This window comes from Bombina bombina, chromosome 4 (assembly GCF_027579735.1).
Source record: "Bombina bombina isolate aBomBom1 chromosome 4, aBomBom1.pri, whole genome shotgun sequence".
Classification (NCBI taxonomy): domain Eukaryota; kingdom Metazoa; phylum Chordata; class Amphibia; order Anura; family Bombinatoridae; genus Bombina; species Bombina bombina.
The window spans coordinates 446,131,054-446,156,565 of NC_069502.1; the positions used below are offsets into that span (position 1 = coordinate 446,131,054).

A 25,512-nucleotide genomic window follows, 5' to 3' on the forward strand; every position below is an offset into this window, starting at 1 on the left:
GGTAATAAAGGGATTATCTATATTTTAAAACAATACAATTTTTCAAGTAGACTGCCCATTAACAGCCATCTTAGACTTTATATTTAGCTAATTTTGTCAATAATCTTTATTTTTTTTTCTCTTTAATTTAACTTTTTATATATTTGCTGTAAAACACACTCTATAGGGTTTTACTTTATGTAGTGCCCAAATAAAGGGCAGCTGCTTACAAATATATGCCATGCTGTGTCTGTTAGAATAATACATTAAATATTCCCACATCCTTACAAACGCCACCATAAAAAGCATAAATTGAATTTTCAGCTAATTGTTAAGCTCAGTATGAGTGTTGTTTTATTTCTGACAATTGCAAACGTAATATAGACTACTATGATAAACAAATAAAATCTCAGCTCCACAGCAGTGTTTAAAAATATGGTACAGTTGGAACAGATCTAGTTTTAGAATGTTGAATCTGAAATAGCACATTGGGCTTTTCAATATGTGACAACCAAAGGTACTATGGCCTAACCTTATACTTATCCTAAATATTACAATTCTTAGCTGCGTATATGCACTTATTTGATAGCTGTCAGTATTTCTATACAATACACCAAATCAATTGAAGCAATAACAAAATCTACATCAATTACATTAAATAACCCTGAACAATTTGATACATTTATTATCATTTTACAAAATCCTTTAAAGTAAAACACATTGAACACATACAATTAGTGATGAAATGTTGACCTTTATTATGTTGTAGCTGATAAATGTATTTCTGCTTTAATCTTAACAATTCATACTAAAAAAAGGATTGCAGTGCATTTTAATATGGTAGCCCAGTGAATATCTAACCTAGTCCCCAGTAGCTATAATATGTATATATACTGTATATATATATATGTCATTTACTAACTAGCTTCAAAAATTACAATTAAATACACAGCCAAGCAACAGTAAAAATGAATGTATCAAGACTTGTAGATTAATTAATTTGTTAATTCTCAGTGCTCTGGATAAAATGTGTCATAAAATCAAAAAGGCTGAAAGATATGAGGTCTCAGGTGTTAGAAAAAAAGTCTTTAACATAGAGACACATACATACACGTGTCTAAATATAAATATATTTATATGTGTGTACAGATGTATTTATGTTTTTTACTGTATACTTACTGTACTATACATATATAACATTCCAATGTTTTTCACTTACAGGATAATGTCCTTTTTATTCTTAAACATATATATATATATATATATATATATATATATATATATATATATATATATATATATATATTATATATATATATATATTTGTATACACCTATACCTGTATATCTATTCCTATAGATATATGGGTATAGATATGTATTTTACATGAACAATATCCGATATATATAGAAATATATATTTAATAACAAAAAGTACATTATTTTCTAGGTGAAGAACATTAGAATGTGAAACTTCCGACGGTTTCGCCCACGTGAGAAAAAGCAATCAGGTTTGCGTGACTTGGGTTAGTGCCAAAGCAAATACTTTTTACTTTCAACTTCTAATACGAGCGGCATCCGAAACATGCAAAAAGCAAAAGTAAAACGCAGTTCACGCAAGCATGAGTGATCATTAGAGCTCCGCTCGTAATATAGTCCATGATATTTTAGTGTATCTTTAAAGGTACACTCAAGCCAAACTTTCATGATTCAGAAAAAGCATGTAGTTTTAAATAACTTTCCAATTTACTTCCATTAACAAAATGTGCACAGTCTTTATATTTACACTTTGTGTCATCTGCTTTTACTAAGCATGTGCAAGAATTTACAGTATATACGTATATGCATTTGTGATTGGCTCATGACTGTCACATGATACAGGTTGAGAGAAAATAGACATAACTTTGAAATTTGTCAGGAAAAAAATCTATTACTCAGACTAACCTCAATTGCATTGCCTTTTTATCTTGTATTGACTGGTCTTTTAACTATATGTTCTGTGTAGTGGTACTACTATACAAAAGATCAGAGTATCCAGTCATGATCATTCATATTACCTTGGAAAGAGCAACATAAGGGAACTTATCCATAGCTAAAATATTCTCTTCTCCAGATTTATTTGCCAGTTGTCCTTGATATATACGAGTTGCTGTAATTGTAGTGATTCCCATTCCTAAAACAGTATGGACTGTGTAAGCCAAGTACACTTTATTCTTATTAAAAAATACATTTTGATTAGCATAGTTTACATCTGTTTAAATAAATAATCAATGAAAATATTATGTTGTCTATTGGAAGTCATTAAAGGGATATTAAATCCAATTATTTTTTCTTTCATGATTCAGATAGAGCATGCAATTTAAAGCAACTTTCTAATTTACCCCTATTATCAATTTGTCTTTGTTCTCTTTGTATCTTTATTTGAAAAGCATGACTGTACCATGGGTAGCGCTTGCTGTTGGGGGGCTACATTTAGCTACCAATCAGCAAGCGCTACCCAGGTACTGAACCAAAAATGGGCCGGCTCCTAAGCTTACATTTGTGCTTTTTCAAATCAAGATACCAAGAGAATGAAGAAAAATTGATAATAGGAGTAAATTAGAACGTGGTTTAAAATCGCATGCTCTATCTGAATCATGAATGAAAAACATTTGGTTTAATATCCCTTTAAACATGGTACATGAATTGTTTGATTTAGAAAAACTTAAAGGGACAGTCAAGTCCAGAATTTATTTTTCATGATTTAAATACGGCATGTAATTTTAAACAACTTCCAAATTTACTTTTATCACCAATTTTGCTTTGTTCTCTTGGTATTCTTAGTTGAAAGCTAAACCTAGGACGTTCATATGCTAATTTCTTAGACCTTGAAGACTGCCTCTGATCTGAATGCATTTTGACCACTAGAGGGCATTAGTTCATGTGTTTCATATAGATAACATTGAGCTCATGCACGTGGAGTGACCTAGGAGTGAGCACTGATTGGCTAAAATGCAAGTCTGTCAAAATAAATGAAATAAGGGAGCAGTCAGCCGAAGCTTAGATACAAGGTAATTACAAAGGTAAAACATGTATTATTATAACTGTGTTGGTTATGCAAAACTGGGGAATGGGTAATAAAGGGATTATCTTTCTTTTTAGACAACAAAAATTCTGGTGTTGACTGTCCCTTTAAACTAGTAAATATTGGAACAACTCCATATAAGTAGAGATAATTCCATTTGTTGACTTGTTCATATGCATTAGTATGTATGTATGAATGAAATACCCAAGCCAGTGCAGAATGGCTTATAAAATACAGATAACCAATAAACACTGCATCTACCTTATAGTTTCAGACGGCTGTAAAGGCTGTGACACACTGCAAGCGATGCAGTGCGAGGGGAAGCAGCTGCTTCGTGCCACAACGCATCGCTTCATAAGTTCAAATATTGCAACTTTGAGCACTCAGCTACACGACCTGACACACTGCGCACGCACAGCCGCATCATCACGCTGCTCACCGCATCGATTGCAGTGTGTCACAGCCTTTATTGAAAAGACTACAATAAAGTTCTCAAGTAGGATATATAAAAAGGATTTACAATCAAGCAGGTGATTAAAGAGTAGACTTAAATGGACATGAAACCTACATTTTTTATTTTATTATTCAGATAGAACATGTGATTTTAAACAACTCTCCAATTTACTTCTATTATCTAATTTGTTTTGTTCTCTTGATATCCTTTGTTGAAAAGGATACCTAGTTAGACTTAGGAGCTGCTGATTGGTGGCTACACATATATCTCATGCTATTGGCTCACCCAACTATTTCAGTTACCTCCCAGTAGTGCATTGCTGCTTCTTCAACAAAGGATACCAAGAGAATGAAGCAAATTGGATAACCAAAGTAAATTGGAAAGTTGTTTAAAATTGTTTTCTATGTCTGAATCATGAAATACAATTTTTGGGTTTCATGTCACTAACACTAAAGTATTTTTTCTCATTATTATTATTTTTTGCATATATATTAAAGTTTTTTCGATAATATTTTTTGAAAATATAAAATATGTTCCTGTGCTGAAAAACACATTTGTTTGTTTTATGTTTCTTGAATATGTCAATATACACAAATAAAGCAGTTGGTGTCTTCCTTATCGAGCTTCTATCCCATGGCCCAGGCACAGTGCCGCCATCAGGGGGTGAATAGGGTGACTCCTGTCAGGGGCCCAGTAGCAGCTACCAGAGGGCGCTACAGCAGAGTGCTATTGAGTGTGGGAAATATTATTACAAGGAGTAAAGCATTAGCATTTGAGAGGATTTCTGAGTGTGCACTAAACAGTGTGAGACAGACTTGGCACTTCAGTTTGTACAGTGTGTACCAGAGTCAGGCAGCAGATCACTTTCATTTGCAGAGTAGGTAGGACTTACTTAGTAAATGTTTTTATTTATTTGTGCAATTTCAGATTTCAGGTAACTTCAGTGTGGTAGCTGTGTAGTGGGGCCAGGGGTCCATAAAAACAATTTTTTAGCAATATGCAGCAGTGTATTTTTTATTATTTGACAATGCTGTAGAAATTCTATATTTAAAAACATGCAGAAATGTTTCCTCCTCAATACACAAATGGTAGGTATCCTTTTGCCAGATATGATTATTTTATTTATATATATATATATATATATATATATATATATATATATATATATATATATATATATATATATATATATATATATATATATATATATATATATATATATATATGTTGATTACATTCCAGTTTACTGTCCCTTTATGCAAGGACTTTCCAGATGTCAGGGGCATTTTGTCTAAGATTTTTACATCTGCATAAAATGCTATACTCTCAGGCTAAGCTTGATCAGTGTTTGAAATGAGACAGGTTAACACTGTTCAGTTTACACTACAGCTGACTTAATTTTGAAATACATACAAACAAGCCTAAATCCTGCATTTAACCAGATTTAATGGTATGAGACCTAGTGCCACAGCTTATGGTTCCACCAAGACCATATAGAGTACAGCATTTTTCGAAATTCATAAGTACAGCTGACAAATGGGAACATGTGTACACCAGATTTGAAGTGGTGCTCTTGGTTGGGGAAAATGGACGGGGGACCCCAAAAATATGTCAACCTTTCAAAAGTACTTTTCTTCATCTACCCATTCTGACAGATCAATAATGTACATTCACAGAAGTCTTTTTGTTTGCACATTTACAAATATGATTCTTTAGAAAGTGATCTCTTAATTTCTACTATTTTTTTTATCATGCATGTCACACACTGTTGATTTAGGGGATGGCAATGTGCAGATATTTTACCTCCTGTGAGTGTTTCTGTGGGTGTCTGTGTGTATGTGTTTGTGCTTTATTGGTGTCTTTATGAGTGTGTATGTATTTTCTTTCTGTGGATCTCTCTGTGAGGGTTTGTGTGTCTGTCTTTGTGCATTTTCTGTAGATGTCTCTGTGAGTGTGTGTATGTATGTCTTTGTGTTTTCTGTGGGTGTCTCTCTGTGTGTGTGTATGTCTGTGCATTTTCTGTGGGTGTCTCTGTGAGGGTTTGTGTGTCTGTCCTTGTGCATTTTCTGTGGATGTCTCTATGAGTGTGTGTGTATGTATGTCTTTGTGTGTTTTTTGTGTGTGTCTGTGTGTGTATGTCTTTGTGTGTTTTCTGTGGGTGCCTCTGTGTGTGTGTGTGTATGTCTTTTTGTGTTTTCTGTGGGTGTCTCTGTGTGTGTGTGTGTGTGTGTGTGTGTGTGTGTATGTCTTTTGTGTTTTCTGTGGGTGTCTGTGTGTGTGTGTGTGTGTGTGTGTATGGCTTTGTGTGTTTTCTGAGGCTGTCTCTGTGGGTGTTTCCTTGGGTGTATGTGCAAGTTTGTGTTTGAGTTTGTGTGTGTCCATTGTCTGTTCATTTTTAGGACATTTTGACCTTACTACTGATTATTCACATCTTTCTACAGACTTTGAGACTAATGAGACCTTTCTGGAAGTCACCAATCCACCACTTAACCTTTAAATTATTGTTTAGGCAGTTCAGGGCCCTTCCTTTCAGCCACTGCATGCTGTTGTCATCATATAGTTGGCATCTTCCTTGATAAAAAGATAATCAGAATGCCATATTTTGTCAGGACAATGTAAACTGTAAAAGTGCTGAGTGTCTGTCTGGGTGTCTGTGTCTAACATTGTTTGTGTGTTTCTTTTCATGTCTGCTAGAGTGACTATATGTGAATCCTTATGTGTGAGTGTGTGTGTTTCAGTGTATGAGTGTGTCTGTTACTACGTTTACAACATTTCCAAGTTTGACTACACTTAGGAATAAAGTGCATATATGTTTTAGTCACTTGGTCAAAAATTGCACATGTAAAAGGGGGGGCTGATCAATGGTTAAGTAAGGTGCCCCCAAATTTCTAGTGGCGCCCTGCCCAGGCAGTTATGTGTTATTTTTAGAATAAAAATAAAACTGCACTAACTTCTTTTTATGGAAAAAATCGGCCAGATTACGAGTTTTGCATTAGAGGCTATGCAGTGCTAACGAGCAGTTTTCTCTCACCGCTCACTTACCTGCAGCGCTGGTATTACAGGTTTTTACAAACCCGGCGTTAAAAGGCAAGAAGTGAGCGTTGAGCAAAAGTGTGCTCCATACCGCACTCCAATACCAGCGCTGCTAAAGTCAGCGGTGAGCTGGTCGTACGTGCTCATGCACGATTTCCCCATAGGAATCAACGGGGAGAGCCGACTGAGAAAAAGTCTAACACCTGCAAAAAAGCAGCGTAAATCTCAGTAACGCAGCCCCATTGATTCCTATGGGGAAATAAAATTGATGTTTACACCTAACACCCTAACATGAACCCAGAGTCTAAACACCCCTAATCCTACACTTATTAAACCCTAATCTGCCGCCCCTGGCATCGCCGACACCTACATTATATTTATTAACTCCGAATCTACCGCTCCGGACATCGCCGCCACCTACATTATATTTATTAACCCCTAATCTGCTGCCCCCAACATCTCCGCACCTACATTATATTTATTAACCCCTAATCTGCCGCCCCAATGTCGCCGCAACCTACCTACATTTATTAACCCCTAATCTTCCGCCCCCAACGTCGCCGCCACTATAATAAACATATTAACCCCTAAACCGCCACACTCTCGCCTTGCAAACATTAGTTAAATATTATTAACCCCTAATCTGCCGTCCCTAACATTGAAACCATCTACCGACATTTATTAAAACCTAATTTGCCGCCCGCAACGTCACCGCCACTATACTAAATGTATTAACCCCTAAACCTAAGTCTAACCCTAACACCCCCTAACTTAAATATAATTTAAATAAATCTAAATAAAAATTACTATCATTAACTAAATTATTCCTATTTAAAACTAAATACTTACCTATAAAATAAACCATAAGCTAGCTACAATATAACTAATAGTTACATTGTAGCTATCTTAGGGTTTATTTTTATTGTACAGGCAAGTTTGTATTTATTTTAACTAGGTAGAATAGTTACTAAATAGTTATTAACTATTTAATAACTTCCTAGCTAAAATAAATACAAAAGTACCTGTAAAATAAAACATAACCTAAGTTACACTAACACCTAACACTACACTACAATTAAATAAATGTACTAAATTAAAAACAATTAAATAAATTAAATTAGCTAAAGTACAAAAAAAAACAACACTAAATTACAGAAAATAATAAACAAATTACAAGATATTTAAACTAATTACACCTAATCTTATAGCCCTATCAAAATAAAAAAGCCCCCCCAAAATAAAAAAACCCTAGCCTAAACTAAACTATCAATAGCCCTTAAAAGGGCCTTTTGCGGGGCATTGCCACAAAGTAATCAGCTCTTTTACCTGTAAAAAAGAAATACAAATACCCCCCCAACAGTAAAACCCACTACCCACACAACCAACCCCCCAAATAAAACCCTAACTAAAAAAACCTAAGCTCCCCATTGCCCTGAAAAGGGCATTTGGATGGGCATTGCCCTTAAAAGGGCAGTTAGCTCTTTTGCGGCCCAAACCCTAATCTAAAAAATAAAACCCACCTAATACACCCTTAAAAAAACCTAACACTAACCACCTGAAGATCGACTTACCGTTCTGAAGACCAGACATCCATCCTCAAGGAAGCGGCAGAAGTCTTCATCCAACCGGGCCGAATTCCTCAACGAAGCCGGGAGAAGTCTTCATCCAAGCCGGGTGAAGTGGACCTCCAGACAGGCAGAAGTCTTCATCCAGACGGCACCTTCTATCTTCATCCATCCGACGTGGAGCGGCTCCATCTTCAAGACATCTGACACGGAGCATCCTCTTCATCCGGAGTCTTCTTACTGAATGACGGTTCCTTTAAATGATGTCATCCAAGATGGTGTCTCTTAGATTCCGATTGGCTGATAGACTTCTATCAGCCAATCGGAATTAAGGTATAAAAAATCCTATTGGCTGATGCAATCAGCCAATAGGATTGAAGTTCAGTCCTATTGGCTGATCCAATCAGCCGATAGGATTGAGCTCGCATTCTATTGGCTGTTACAATCAGCAAATAGAATGCGAGCTCAATCCTATTGGCTGATTGGGTCAGCCAACAGGATTGAACAGTATATATATATATATATATATATATATATATATATATATATATATATTGTATATATGTTGCGGTTAAATTAAGATATCTGTGGGTAAAGCCTGATATACTGTAATTTCCCCATCTACACTATTTTTTTTCCATCTGTCTGGGGGTTACAGGGCAGCACCCCGTCAATCCTCTGGCATCCACCTCAAGTGAACCACCTTGATCCCCCCAGACAGAGGCAAAAAAGATAGTAAAGATGGGGGAATTACAGTGCATCGTATATAAGTTTGATGCAGTGACTCGATGAAGCTCACGTACTCTGAGGGGATTTATGATATTACATCGGGCTTTAACCACAGCCCAAAAAAATCTTCAGTATTGGCTGCGAGCAAATCTTCGTTTTGTAACTTAGGATTTTGACTCAGTATTATTGTATAAAAGATGTATACAACTTCCAGAATTAAAAGAATTTTAAAAGGCTTTATTATAACGTGTTTCTCAACCTCCAAGGGTCGTTTCATCAGATATCAAAGCGACCCTTGGAGGTTGAGAAACGCGTTATAATAAAGCCTTTTAAAATTCTTTTAATTCTGGAAGTTGTATACATCTTTTTATACAATAATACTGAGTCAAAATCCTAAGTTACAAAACGAAGATTTGCTCGCAGCCAATACTGAAGATTTTTTTGGAGCCCACAGCCTGAAGGAAGAGCCCCAGGAAAGATTCTGTTTGGCAGTGTACTAGCCACTGATTTAAGTGCTAGCAGGCGAGACAGTACTGGTCACAGCACAGTACAACATTATCTGGTAAGCACACCACCTCTACAGATTTTTACCACTCTGCATAAAACTATATCACACTATGTGGCGCCCTCTCTATCTCCTTTTCTAACAGTTACATCCCTGCTCTCTGGGAACAAGAGGAGCTGCCTTCATTTAAAGCACCGACCAACAAGACAATCTCAAAGAAACAGACTTTTACCACTGGTTTCTTACAGTCATCAGCCGAGTCAGAGCCACTCGACAAAGGACATAGTAACTATTCATATGCAGTTTAATTTGTTGGATCACTATATTGTTACTATACATCCACAATTGTTTCATTTTATTATTTCATTGCTTTTGTGAAAATTCAAATATTTATATACCATCAGCCATACATTTCCACCCTGCCCATAACAGCGCGCCTTTTGTATTCCTCAGTGGGATACCACACATTGTTTAACCACAGCCGCTTGGGTAATATCTGTTTTATCTGAGCAATCCTAGGATTACCCAATTTCTGACTTTACCCATAACATATATATATATATATATATACATAACATATATATATATATATATGTTTGTGTGTGTGTATATATAAATATATATATGTATGTGTGTGTATATGTATATATATATATATATATATATATATATATATATATATATATATATATATATATATATATATATATATATATACAGTATATATATATATATATATATATGCATGTATGTATGTATATATATATATATATATATATATATATATATATATATATATATATATATATATATATATCAATAAGATTTTCAGTTATAGAAAAAGACTACATCAAATAGAAACAGACTTTTTTTAAAAGAAATGTTTGAAGCTTATTGATGTAAGGTTTGGAATGTCTGTCTAGCTATTAATTATCGTTTTTGTGGTTAGACTTTTTTTTAAAATGTCATTTGTTATGTTATTTTGTATCACATTCATTCTTCACTCTGAGTTCTTATAACATTTACATTATTAAATTTATGGTAGATAAAATGTAATAGTTTTCTTTCACTGACTAATAAGAAGAAATAAAATATTACAAGTAACATGTTATGCACTAAACATATTATAGTTTGTGCAGAGGATATGAGGTGGGAAGCGATTCAGGACTTAATGCTAAACACCTAAGGCACCTCTGTCACTGGGTGACTACTGGAGGTTTTTAAAAGCATTATTCTGTATCAAGTATCTCTCTATGGGGTCGATTTATCAAAGACTTTGCAACCCACTACAGCAACAGGTTCTCACAAGAGAACCGGGACACCGTATTTAACAAGCAGCGGTCATTTCTAAAGTGGCAAAATTCAATCTCCGTGGTCTAGTCTGACCAGGGAGGTTGACAGCTCCTGCCCGCGCCTGATTGGCTGTGCGCGTGCAGGGGGCATGATTGCAAGCGAGCTCATGTGCAATGCTGAATCCCGCCAGAGGAGAGCTGCGGCGGACAGGGGCGCATATGTGCGCCCCTGTCCACTTCAGCTTGATAAATTGTCCCCTATGAATGAGCACTCTACTGTGACCTACAGACTGATGATGAAAAGCTTTTCAGCATGGACAGAAGTGATGCCAAAACATTAAGCCTGATGATCAAAAGCTCCCTGATCACATGAGATAATCTAAAAAGTCTTGTCAGTACAGCAAAGCCCCTTAAAAAAATTAGAAATACAAATGTTTTCTTGACATATGTTTATGTAACTATGTAGTGTTCTTTATGTGAAGGAGAGACTTCTATATTACAGTATAAATTCTAAAAAAATCACAAAGATTTTGTGTGATGTCTCAGGCCCATTATCTTGGACATGGTTACTGGTTCAGTAGTACTAAGAATCAGTAATTACACTTACCATCCCCCAGGAACAAGATGAGATTTTTGGCTCTGTTAGTAATGGGTTTCAAATTCAGAGCTGCATTCAAAGTTGTCCTGGCCTGATCATTCCAATACTTTGGTGTCTCCTCAGCTTCTAAAAATAAAATTTTAACATTTGAAATAACATTACCAATATCTTTTATTTTTGCTAAAAACTTTGTTGGAACCTCCATAGCCAAGCTCCCCCCCCCCCCCCCCAATGATGTTTCCCAATGACTGTTACCATTAACAAATCAAACAAACAGAGATACCTGAGCCACAAATTTGATTTTTGTTCATATTTATCCATACACTGGCAATTGTGTAACACAATTAAGCCCTTCTTTGTCTTCTGATTCAGTAATAATACACTGTCAATTGGTTCTGATATAAACTATTAAAGAGCCATCGCTTAGCCATTATGTACAGGGTAACAAGTGTTGTGGTGGTTGTGAAAACGCCATGTTTATTCAGATGATGAGGATGCAACCTTATTCTTAACGTGAAAGATAAGTGCAACCATTGCTCCCTGCAAAAGAGGTACCTTTTTTAATTTATACCGGATTTATATTTTTAACTTCTTTTTTATTGAGGAAATAGAGATGTAACATAGGTGTAAAAAGTGAGAGCAAAAGCTTACATCAAGTTCAAAGTGATAATATCACTATCAAGTAGGAATCAAAGTTACAGCATTAACAGAAGGTATAGCTGAGTGTTTACTGTTAAAGGGTCATAATAGTAAATAAAACATGACATGCTCTAATTCATTAGAGCACGTAGTTTTTAGACTATTGACCCTACACTGTGGCGCGTTTAACCCCCATATTGGGGTTAAACACAAAGTAGAAGTGCTGCTTGGGACTCAAGGAGCACTGAAGGTCCCCAGTGGAAACTGACGCTGATCCAATAAGCAAAGCTAGTTGCACATCTAGTCATAAGACTAACTAAATTAGAGCATGTCCTTAGTCAACTATTATGGCCCTTTAATTCACACTAATTATCATGAAGAATGTGCTTCCAGTGCAAATCCTGATCACGAGCAAGTGCAATACTTTTGCTTGCATACTAATTAAAAAGATTAGGTGGTAATTTACTGCAATAAAGCAGAATAAGTGGAAATTCATTATTCTTGGCATGCAGTACAAAAAGGGATACACTGACATCATACTATTTTAACATCTGTGTTCCTTAAGTTTTTCTAATATAATAAACTGAAACCCAAGCAACAAAGCCTAGCCTGAACCAAAGAACTAATCTGTGTGTGATATGATAGATTGTAAGGTTTAAATACGTCAGTGCAGTTTATCACATGTTTATAAATATGACCAAGGTAGTAACAAAACAGATTGAGATCTCGTTAAATTGCCTTTAATACTTTTATCAAGAGGAGCACGAGGGGGTCAGTTAGTTACAATTCAATTTACTAAATTAATATTACAAAACTTTCTCCTCTGTGTTCCTCATCTGATGGATTTGTTTGCATTGATAGATAATCCATTTAAATATCCCTCTTTGAGGATGGGCTCCCAAACCCAGGCAAACAACTTAATAGACCTAAAAACTTTTATCCCATATTACTGTTAAATACATGCAATAAAACATTCACAAATATATTAGCTACATGAAAAAATATACTAAATTTATTTAATTAGATCAAGTGGACTTCATTCCGGGAAGAGAACCAAGGCCTAATATTAACATTAATAAAGTCTTTTAACTGATCTCATGGGCACAAAACCACATCTCTACAGATGCCGATAAGGCTTTCGATAGGGTTAGCTGTCCCTTCCTGGAAGACAAATTCCATATGTCACATTTTCTCCCAGTATGCTGCGCCTAAGGCCAGGGTAAAAACAATGGTGTTTTATCACCCCCTTTTGAAATTTATAATGGCACAAGACAGGACTGCTCACTCTCCTCTGTGATTTGTGCATTGTCAGACGAAGTTCTGGCACAAACAATAAGGTGGAGTTTCAGATTTATGGCTCAGTTTCTAATCTCCATCTAAGTCTCTCAAAATCAGTCATTCTTAATAATATTCCCTTTGACACTTTGTCCTAAATGTGAATAACTGCCCATTGAGACTTCAAATACAAACCATTTTATACCTGTGAATATATCTAGCCAGTGATAGTCAGACCATTGACCAATTATAAGCAATTAAAGACACAAATTCTGGGAGGTCTCAGAATGGCAAAATAAAATGATCTCCTAGCTAGGGAGTAAATGGGTAATTAAAATTAACATACAGCCTAGAAATCTTTGATTGAAAACAGAATAGTTCTTACTAAATGTTTTTTGGATGATATGAAAGGCAATATAAATTATATTTGGCAAGGAATCAAACTGCGTGTGAGCAATCCCCTGCCATCTTATTGCTTTACCATATTAAATGCTGCTGGATTTATATGTGAACAGGCATCTTGGATATGTGCACGTGTGGCACATGGCATTAGGCCAGCAGTGAACAATAAATATTGGCAGAAATGTTGTACTTGCACTAAAAAGGTCTAATATTCAGCAAAAAGTAAAGAAGAAGTAATATCATGTTTTTAACTAAGTAGTACCTTACACCCACCTATTTTAAATATATATTCCCTAAAACTTCAGGCAAGTGTTGGAGGGGGAGCAGGGAAGATTGATGCATGTTAAATATTTGGTGGGGCAGCCCAACCCTACATAACTTCTAGCCTAAGGTTGCTTCAGTAAATCGATTGGTATGGTCATCCTGCAATTTTTGTTCTTCTCAGCCATTGTGAACACCAGAATTTTCTCAGTTTTGGGCCTATGTGGTGTGTCTATCTGCATGTCTGCATTATGGCTCCACATGGAATAGAATTGACAGAGGAATTGAAAAATCTGATTGTGAGACTTCACAAAGATGGAAAAGGATAAAGGAAGATTGGTGACCAACTAAAAATCATACAAAAAACAGTTGCAGCAGTATTCAGGAGGTATAGAACGAGCCATAGTACCACTAATCAGAGCTGTAGTGACCATCCTCCTAAAATGAAGCCATGGACAGTGCACTTCTTGCCAAATCTAGCTCTGTTATCAATGGATATCAGAGTTTCTGTGACAGCTGAGACAGTGCGAAGGACATTGCATAACATAAACTTCTATGAACAGTGTCCAAGAAAAAGAAAACATACTTGGTCCTCAGCACAAAAATGCAAGATTCAACTTTGCTAAAGAATATGCAAAGAATCTACTTGTTTTACGCTATGTTGTTTTACATATGTTGTAACACTTTTGCACAACCTCAATAAAAAAAAAAAAAAAAAAAAAAGAATATGCAAAGAAGCCTCATCAATATTTTTGAGCACATTATTTGATCAGATGATACCAAGATACATTTGTTTGGGTTAGATAGGGCCCAGCATGTTTGACCTGAACCAGGCCAGGACTACCACAGTGAATGCATAATCACAACAGTGAAGCACGGAGGTGGGAGTGTGATGCTATGGGGCTGCATGAGTGCAAAAGATGTTGGGGAGGTGACATTTATAGATGGCACCATGAATGATTGTGGATATACTAAAATAGTGTCTGACAAGAAGACTCCCAGTGTCTATAAGCTTGGCAAAAGAGGAATATTTCAGGATGATAACAATCCAAAGCACACTGCAAAAAGTTACTAAAGAAGAAAAAAGTAAAAACTATAACCTAGCCAAGTATTTCGCCTGAGGTGAATCCAATAGAACAACTTTTTAAAGAGAAAAGTTGAGCAGCACAACTCCTCCAGCAAATAGCAGATGAAAAAAATGTAATGGCAGAACATCTCTCCAGGAATTAGTGCAACACTGGTATCCTCTATGCCGAGGATAATTCAGTCTGTCATCAAAAATAAAGGTGTACATACAAAGTATTGAAAAAATAAAAAATTTGAATCTCAGTAAAGAAAGTTGTACTGACTTCCGCGGCATTGAGTCCTACTGTGGACTCGCCAGAAACGCAAGTTATGGAGCAGCGGTCAAAAGTCCGCTGCTCCATAACACTGTACGTCTGCTCTGAGCAGGCGGACAGAGATCGCCACAATTCAATCTGATTGAGTACGATCGGGTTGATTGAAACCTCCCTGTTGGCGGCCAATTGGCCGCGAATCTGCAGGGGGCGGCGTTGCACCAACAGCTCACAAGAGCTGCTGGTGCAATGCTGAATACGGAGAGCGTATTGCTCACCAAATTCAGCGATGTCTGTCAACCTGATCCGCAGTGTCAGGTCAGGTCCGACAGACATTTGGTAAATAGGCCTCTAAATCTCCATATTTATGTAAGCAATCTGCGCCTATAATTGCGCAAATCTGAAACTTTTTCGCACTCCACTTGCATTCGCCTAGGCGCACGGGTACGCCCCCGAGTGCATCAATATACATTAGCAATAGGCATAATTTCACAGCCCGACCTACAAATATGCCCAGTTTCTTATTTATTATTCTTTATTTATAAAGCGCCAACAGATTCTGCAGCGCTGCCCATGGCTACAAGGATAACAGTACAATAGAGAAACAATACAATAAAAGACAACATTTTTACAGACAAATACAGGGGGAATTGATGGCCCTATTCCCGTGGGAACTTACAATCTAGATGGGTAGGAGGATGGAAAACAGGAGGTGGGGACTGCAAAGGTGAGAATGGTATTAGTGAGGAGATCGAGGGCAACTGTTAGTGAAGCAAAGTTAGTTTGTTAATAAGTCGGGTGATAAGCTTCCCTAAACAGAAAGGTCTTTAGGGAATTTATCATTGCTTTGCGCCGATAGGGAACTGAAATTTCTCCTTAAATTGCGTGTTCTATATTTCGCTATACATACATAGGCGAACAGCATTATCATACATTCTTTTACAGCTTGTGATGGAGTACTTTCTTCTTTTAACTGCTTTATCCAAGGCTCAGCACCAAGAAGAGACTGATATTGCCAGAAATTTGCGCTTACACAGGCGCATAGGGGAACCATGAGTTTTCTTGTCTGTTGTGGTCTTTATAAGCCTTGACTGACAATGATATATACAGAGTATAGATAGATAGATAGATAGATAGATAGATAGATAGATAGATAGATAGATAGATTGATCTATGTGATCTTAAATTACCAACAAGGAAGAACATATGGACAAACAGCATGGAAACATTATTAAATATGTCAAAAATAGAAAATATAACATTAACACATTATTAAATTAGGTACTGTACCTAACTGCACAAAATTTAAAAAATATGGCAGATAATTATGCGCAAAATAGATACCTAAAAAACGCATCTTTAATAATCAAGACATAGCGGCATAAATATTTATGGGGATGTACTATGATAAATAGGAAGTAAATCCTTTTTTCGACATTCAAAATGTATCATTATTACGCGCAAGCTTGCCTAAAAGTTGCCTGCAAAGTTACGTCTATTTTTTTGATAAATTCAGGGGCACATGTGCGCTTCTCTGGAGGCGAGCTGGGGCGCAGTTACAGGCGAAGCACATACGGAGTTCACCTAGCTTTTGATAAATCGCCCCCTAGAAGTTATATATATATATATATATATATATTTTTTTTTTTTTTTTTCAATATACATTTAATTAAAAAAAAAAAACATAATTTATGTAAGAACTTACCTGATAAATTCATTTCTTTCATATTAACAAGAGTCCATGAGCTAGTGACGTATGGGATATACATTCCTACCAGGAGGGGCAAAGTTTCCCAAACCTTAAAATGCCTATAAATACACCCCTCACCACACCCACAAATCAGTTTAACGAATAGCCAAGAAGTGGGGTGATAAGAAAAAAAGTGCGAAGCATATAAAATAAGGAATTGGAATAATTGTGCTTTATACAAAAAAATCATAACCACCACAAAAAAGGGTGGGCCTCATGGACTCTTGTTAATATGAAAGAAATGAATTTATCAGGTAAGTTCTTACATAAATTATGTTTTCTTTCATGTAATTAACAAGAGTCCATGAGCTAGTGACGTATGGGATAATGACTACCCAAGATGTGGATCTTTCCACACAAGAGTCACTAGAGAGGGAGGGATAAAATAAAGACAGCCAATTCCTGCTGAAAATAATCCACACCCAAAATAAAGTTTAACAAAAAACATAAGCAGAAGAATCAAACTGAAACCGCTGCCTGAAGAACTTTTCTACCAAAAACTGCTTCAGAAGAAGAAAATACATCAAAATGGTAGAATTTAGTAAAAGTATGCAAAGAGGACCAAGTTGCTGCTTTGCAGATCTGGTCAACCGAAGCTTCATTCCTAAACGCCCAGGAAGTAGAAACTGACCTAGTAGAATGAGCTGTAATTCTTTGAGGCGGAATTTTACCCGACTCAACATAGGCAAGATGAATTAAAGATTTCAACCAAGATGCCAAAGAAATGGCAGAAGCTTTCTGGCCTTTCCTAGAACCGGAAAAGATAACAAATAGACTAGAAGTCTTACGGAAAGATTTCGTAGCTTCAACATAATATTTCAAAGCTCTAACAACATCCAAAGAATGCAATGATTTCTCCTTAGAATTCTTAGGATTAGGACATAATGAAGGAACCACAATTTCTCTACTAATGTTGTTGGAATTCACAACTTTAGGTAAAAATTCAAAAGAAGTTCGCAACACCGCCTTATCCTGATGAAAAATCAGAAAAGGAGACTCACACGAAAGAGCAGATAATTCAGAAACTCTTCTAGCAGAAGAGATGGCCAAAAGGAACAAAACTTTCCAAGAAAGTAATTTAATGTCCAATGAATGCATAGGTTCAAACGGAGGAGCTTGAAGAGCTCCCAAAACCAAATTCAAACTCCATGGAGGAGAAATTGACTTCATGACAGGTTTTATACGAACCAAAGCTTGTACAAAACAATGAATATCAGGAAGAATAGCAATCTTTCTGTGAAAAAGAACAGAAAGAGCGGAGATTTGTCCTTTCAAAGAACTCGCGGACAAACCCTTATCTAAACCATCCTGAAGAAACTGTAAAATTCTCGGTATTCTAAAAGAATGCCAAGAAAAATGATGAGAAAGACACCAAGAAATATAAGTCTTCCAGACTCTATAATATATCTCTCGAGATACAGATTTACGAGCCTGTAACATAGTATTAATCACGGAGTCAGAGAAACCTCTATGACCAAGAATCAAGCGTTCAATCTCCATACCTTTAAATTTAAGGATTTCAGATCCGGATGGAAAAAAGGACCTTGAGACAGAAGGTCTGGTCTTAACGGAAGAGTCCATGGTTGGCAAGATGCCATCCGGACAAGATCCGCATACCAAAACCTGTGAGGCCATGCCGGAGCTATTAGCAGAACAAACGAGCATTCCCTCAGAATCTTGGAGATTACTCTTGGAAGAAGAACTAGAGGCGGAAAGATATAGGCAGGATGATACTTCCAAGGAAGTGATAATGCATCCACTGCCTCCGCCTGAGGATCCCGGGATCTGGACAGATACCTGGGAAGTTTCTTGTTTAGATGAGAGGCCATCAGATCTATCTCTGGGAGCCCCCATATTTGAACAATCTGAAGAAATACCTCTGGGTGAAGAGACCATTCGCCCGGATGCAACGTTTGGCGACTGAGATAATCCGCTTCCCAATTGTCTACACCTGGGATATGAACCGCAGAGATTAGACAGGAGCTGGATTCCGCCCAAACCAAAATTCGAGATACTTCTTTCATAGCCAGAGGACTGTGAGTCCCTCCTTGATGATTGATGTATGCCACAGTTGTGACATTGTCTGTCTGAAAACAAATGAACGATTCTCTCTTCAGAAGAGGCCAAAACTGAAGAGCTCTGAAAACTGCACGGAGTTCCAAGATATTGATCGGTAATCTCACCTCCTGAGATTCCCAAACTCCTTGTGCCGTCAGAGATCCCCACACAGCTCCCCAACCTGTGAGACTTGCATCTGTTGAAATTACAGTCCAGGTCGGAAGAACAAAAGAAGCCCCCTGAATTAAACGATGGTGATCTGTCCACCACGTCAGAGAGTGCCGAACAATCGGTTTTAAAGATATTAATTGATATATCTTCGTGTAATCCCTGCACCATTGGTTCAGCATACAGAGCTGAAGAGGTCGCATGTGAAAACGAGCAAAGGGGATCGCGTCCGATGCAGCAGTCATAAGACCTAGAATTTCCATGCATAAGGCTACCGAAGGGAATGATTGAGACTGAAGGTTTCGACAGGCTGTAATCAATTTTAGACGTCTCTTGTCTGTTAAAGACAAAGTCATGGACACTGAATCTATCTGGAAACCCAGAAAGGTTACCCTTGTTTGAGGAATCAAAGAACTTTTTGGTAAATTGATCCTCCAACCATGATCTTGAAGAAACAACACAAGTCGATTCGTATGAGACTCTGCTAAATGTAAAGACGGAGCAAGTACCAAGATATCGTCCAAATAAGGAAATACCACAATACCCTGTTCTCTGATTACAGACAGAAGGGCACCGAGAATCTTTGTGAAAATTCTTGGAGCTGTAGCAAGGCCAAACGGTAGAGCCACAAATTGGTAATGCTTGTCTAGAAAAGAGAATCTCAGGAACTGATAATGATCTGGATGAATCGGAATATGCAGATATGCATCCTGTAAATCTATTGTGGACATATAATTCCCTTGCTGAACAAAAGGCAATATAGTCCTTACAGTTACCATCTTGAACGTTGGTATCCTTACATAACGATTCAATAATTTTAGATCCAGAACTGGTCTGAAGGAATTCTCCTTCTTTGGTACAATGAAGAGATTTGAATAAAACCCCATCCCCTGTTCCGGAACTGGAACTGGCATAATTACTCCAGCCAACTCTAGATCTGAAACACAATTCAGAAATGCTTGAGCTTTCACTGGATTTACTGGGACATGGGAAAGAAAAAATCTCTTTGCAGGAGGTCTCATCTTGAAACCAATTCTGTACCCTTCTGAAACAATGTTCTGAATCCAAAGATTCTGAACAGAACTGATCCAAATTTCTTTGAAAAAACGTAACCTGCCCCCTACCAGCTGAACTGGAATGAGGGCCGTACCTTCATGTGAACTTAGAAGCAGGCTTTGCCTTTCTAGCAGGCTTGGATTTATTCCAGACTGGGGATGGTTTCCAAACTGAAACTGCTCCTGAGGACGAAGGATCAGGCTTTTGTTCTTTGTTGAAACGAAAGGAACGAAAACGATTGTTAGCCCTGTTTTTACCTTTAGACTTTTTATCCTGTGGTAAAAAAGTTCCTTTCCCACCAGTAACAGTTGAAATAATAGAATCCAACTGAGAACCAAATAATTTGTTTCCCTGGAAAGAAATGGAAAGTAGAGTTGATTTAGAAGCCATATCAGCATTCCAAGTCTTAAGCCATAAAGCTCTTCTGGCTAAGATAGCCAGAGACATAAATCTAACATCAACTCTAATAATAAAAAAATGGCATCACAGATGAAATTATTAGCATGCTGGAGAAGAATAATAATATCATGAGAATCACGATTTGTTACTTGTTGCGCTAGAGTTTCCAACCAAAAAGTTGAAGCTGCAGCAACATCAGCCAATGATATAGCAGGTCTAAGAAGATTACCTGAACATAGATAAGCTTTTCTTAGAAAAGATTCAATTTTTCTATCTAAAGGATCCTTAAACGAGGTACCATCCGATGTAGGAATGGTAGTACGTTTAGCAAGGGTAGAAATAGCCCCATCAACTTTAGGGATTTTGTCCCAAAATTCTAATCTGTCAGGCGGAACAGGATATAATTGCTTAAAACGTTTAGAAGGAGTAAATGAATTACCCAATCTATCCCATTCCTTAGCAATTACTGCAGAAATAGCATTAGGAACAGGAAAGACTTCTGGAATAACCGCAGGAGCTTTAAAAACCTTATCCAAACGAATAGAATTAGTATCAAGAGGACTAGAATCCTCTATTTCTAAAGCAATTAGTACTTCTTTAAGTAAAGAGCGAATAAATTCCATCTTAAATAAATATGAAGATTTATCAGCATCAATCTCTGAGACAGAATCCTCTGAACCAGAAGAGTCCAAAGAATCAGAATGATGGTGTTCATTTAAAAATTCATCTGTAGAGAGAGAAGATTTAAAAGACTTTTTACGTTTACTAGAAGGAGAAATAACAGACAAAGCCTTCTTTATGGATTCAGAAACAAAATCTCTTATGTTATCAGGAACATTCTGCACCTTAGATGTTGAGGGAACTGCAACAGGCAATGGTACATCACTAAAGGAAATATTATCTGCATTAACAAGTTTGTCATGACATTTAATACAAACAACAGCTGGAGGAATAGCTACCAAAAGTTTACAGCAGATACACTTAGCTTTGGTAGATCCAGCAGGCAGAGGTTTTCCTGTAGTATCTTCTGGCTCAGATGCAACGTGAGACATCTTGCAATATGTAAGAGAAAAAACAACATATAAAGCAAAATAGATCAAATTCCTTATAAGACAGTTTCAGGAATGGGAAAAAAATGCCAAACATCAAGCTTCTAGCAACCAGAAGCAAATGAAAAATGAGACTGAAATAATGTGGAGACAAAAGCGACGCCCATATTTTTTTTTTTTTTTTTTTTTTTTTTTTTTTGGCGCCAAATAAGACGCCCACATTATTTGGCGCCTAAATGCTTTTGGCGCCAAAAATGACGCCACATCCGGAACGCCGACATTTTTGGCGCAAAATAACGTCAAAAAAATGACGCAACTTCCGGCGACACGTATGACGCCGGAAACGGAAATGAATTTTTGCGCCAAAAAAGTCCGCGCCAAGAATGACGCAATAAAATGAAGCATTTTCAGCCCCCGCGAGCCTAACAGCCCACAGGGAAAAAAGTCAAATTTTTTGAGGTAAGAAAAATATGATAATTAAAGCATAATCCCAAATATGAAACTGACTGTCTGGAAATAAGGAAAGTTGAACATTCTGAGTCAAGGCAAATAAATGTTTGAATACATATATTTAGAACTTTATAAATAAAGTGCCCAACCATAGCTTAGAGTGTCACAGAAAATAAGACTTACTTACCCCAGGACACTCATCTACATGTTTGTAGAAAGCCAAACCAGTACTGAAACGAGAATCAGTAGAGGAAATGGTAAATATAAGAGTATATCGTCGATCTGAAAAGGGAGGTAAGAGATGAATCTCTACGACCGATAACAGAGAACCTTATGAAATAGACCCCGTAGAAGGAGATCACTGCATTCAATAGGCAATACTCTCCTCACATCCCTCTGACATTCACTGCACGCTGAGAGGAAAACCGGGCTCCAACTTGCTGCGGAGCGCATATCAACGTAGAATCTAGCACAAACTTACTTCACCACCTCCATCGGAGGCAAAGTTTGTAAAACTGATTTGTGGGTGTGGTGAGGGGTGTATTTATAGGCATTTTAAGGTTTGGGAAACTTTGCCCCTCCTGGTAGGAATGTATATCCCATACGTCACTAGCTCATGGACTCTTGTTAATTACATGAAAGAAACATTGTTTTCTAGATGAAGAACATAAGAATTTCAAGTATTTCTATTAAAAACATATTCAAATTGATTAAAAGTGATATTGCATGTTTCAAGTTATTTGATTGGAAAGGGTTCAAAAGTGTGTGAGTACATACATATACACATATTAACACATAAATATACATGTATACACAAATATACACATGTATGCATTCACACATACACATATTTATACAACAACTCCCAGAGGTGTCTGCACTCTCACTTCAGTACGTCAGCTACCAGGGTGCCAGATACAAATTGAAATAACAAAAATAGAACATAGAACCCGCTGGATTTTCAAGTGTTAAACATAAAAGTTTAATACAAAAACAGTAACGTTTTGGAGCTGTTCCCAGTCAAACACCTTGCCATATACAATATCTATTTTTAACTCTTTTAAAGCATTTTTATCAATATAAAGATTTATTTTCTTACAAATATGAATATATGGGTGTAATACTTTATTTTAATAGATGTGTTTTGTTATTTTTTTGGTTTTTTAACCCTTACTTCAGATCACAGGTTGCACTTATTCTTCTAGCACAATTTGGCCTTTTGCTTGAGCGCAACCCATACATTTGATTTTCCATGGACTTGTAATATCAAGTTGAGTGCTAATATTAGCACGGTCCAGTAATATCACGTCCCACACTATCATGATTGCGTCACTTGTAAACTATACACTAGCCTGATTGCGTCACTTGTAAACTATACACTAGCATGATTGCGTCACTTGTAAACTATACACTAGCATGATTGCGTCACTTGTAAACTATACACTAGTATGATTGCGTCACTTGTAAACTATACACTAGCATGATTGCGTCACTTGTAAACTATACACTAACATGATTGCGTCACTTGTAAACTATACACTAGCATGATTGCATCACTTGTAAACTATACACTAGCATGATTGCATCACTTGTAAACTATACACTAGCATGATTGCGTCACTTGTAAACTATACATTAACATGATTGCGTCACTTGTAAACTATACACTAACATGATTGCGTCACTTGTAAACTATACACTAGCATGATTGCGTCACTTGTAAACTATACACTAACATGATTGCGTCACTTGTAAACTATACACTAGCATGATTGCGTCAATTGTAAACTATACACTAGCATGATTGCGTCACTTGTAAACTATACACTAGCATGATTGCGTCACTTGTAAACTATACACTAACATGATTGCGTCACTTGTAAACTATACACTAGCATGATTGTGTCACTTGTAAACTATACACTAGCATGATTGCGTCACTTGTAAACTATACACTAGCATGATTGCGTCACTTGTAAACTATACACTAACATGATTGCGTCACTTGTAATCTGGGCATATATCAGAGTGGTATTTTTAAAGCTACAGCCCCAGTTTTTTTTAATATGCATTTTTAGTGATTAATGCAATTCTATTTTATTACATCCCATCGACAGATAAAATTGTAGTAAGCTACTCACATGATACTATCGGAACTGGAAAGTGAAGGCAGGTGTTATTTTAATGAGAACTAAAATCTGAAGGAATTTTATTATTATCATGAAAGGATTTTGAAAGTGATGCACTTGTAAGAGATGTGTCACTGAAGCCTATGCATTGTGCATACAAACCAGTCGGCAGCTGTGCATGTTCTGAGTGACAACAACAGTACAAATATAGAAAGCACTGTTTAAATAAATAAAAAAAAACATTTTTTTCTAATAGTTGTATACAAAAGTTGATTACACTATTATCAATAAAACGTACCTTTGAGCGTAAACATTTTAGGGCCAGTTTACATTCCGGTTCTAAAGTTTACTAACTGGTAATAGCAACAAATATCTTCATGGAAGTTTTAAGAAATGTTTGATAATATTATTACCAGTTCACAAGCAGCTGACATGTAAACCAGCCTTTAGGGAGCTAAGCATCCTATTGTTTCACGTTATTAAACTTTCTCTTTATAGACAAATAACATTTTGACTACAATAAGGACCAAACCTGTAACTAAACTGCAATTTGACAGTCACATATGGTAGTTGCTTGTGTTAAATTCCCACAAAGCACCTGTCATATACATGGCAGAAATGCATTGTGCTGGCCATGTGATGTAAATGAAACCTCATACAGGTATGTAAATGGGAAGTTTGCACTCACCTAAATAAGGGAGAGCTGCCCCTATGCAGAGAGGGGTTACAATAGCCAGGCACAATGCAATGATGATGGCTGAGGGTTTTTCAGGCATCTTCTGAGCTTGCTGCTTCACTCTGTGCTATCAGAAAATATGTATGCATCTGTGTGCCTATATATTACAGTGACATCTTTATATCTCGTGTCCTTTAACTTTGGACTTTAAGAACAGAGTACAGATGAAATACAAGAAAAAAATGTATAAAGGTGGTTTGGGGATAATGTATGGCATGTAGCTTTGTCTAGCAGTTTCTTAAATAGTGATCCCTACTAATTCCCAAAGAAACTAATCTACATAACGAACACAAAGTGATAGTTTTACATGATCATCTCCTACAAAATAGTACATTTCAGAGAAAATTGTGCAATGGCAATAGGACTTTGGTCTCTTGAGTGAAAAAGTGAAACAGAAAATAAATGGAAACAAAATCACACAGGGTTTATTACACAATACATTTCTATATGTATTATCATATTGGGATAGATTACACTAAGTATCATAAAAAGAGTAATTTATAAGGCAATTAAATGTGAACTACAGAAATTTGGGATGGAATACTTTAATGCATAGACAATCACACAACAACATATAATCCTTTA

General features: G+C 36.5%; 1 protein-coding gene across 1 annotated transcript in view; it reads right to left on the bottom strand.

The window, feature by feature from the left end:
• LOC128655429 (alkaline phosphatase-like) overlaps window positions 1-25,196 on the bottom strand; it is a 96,006-nt gene extending 70,810 nt beyond the window's left edge. The window contains 3 exon segments of the mRNA XM_053709059.1: window positions 2,036-2,151; window positions 11,228-11,344; window positions 24,880-25,196. Coding sequence (XP_053565034.1) covers window positions 2,036-2,151; window positions 11,228-11,344; window positions 24,880-24,967 — 321 coding nt within the window. The 5' untranslated portion in view covers window positions 24,968-25,196.
• Between the last annotated feature and the right edge of the window lie 316 nt (window positions 25,197-25,512).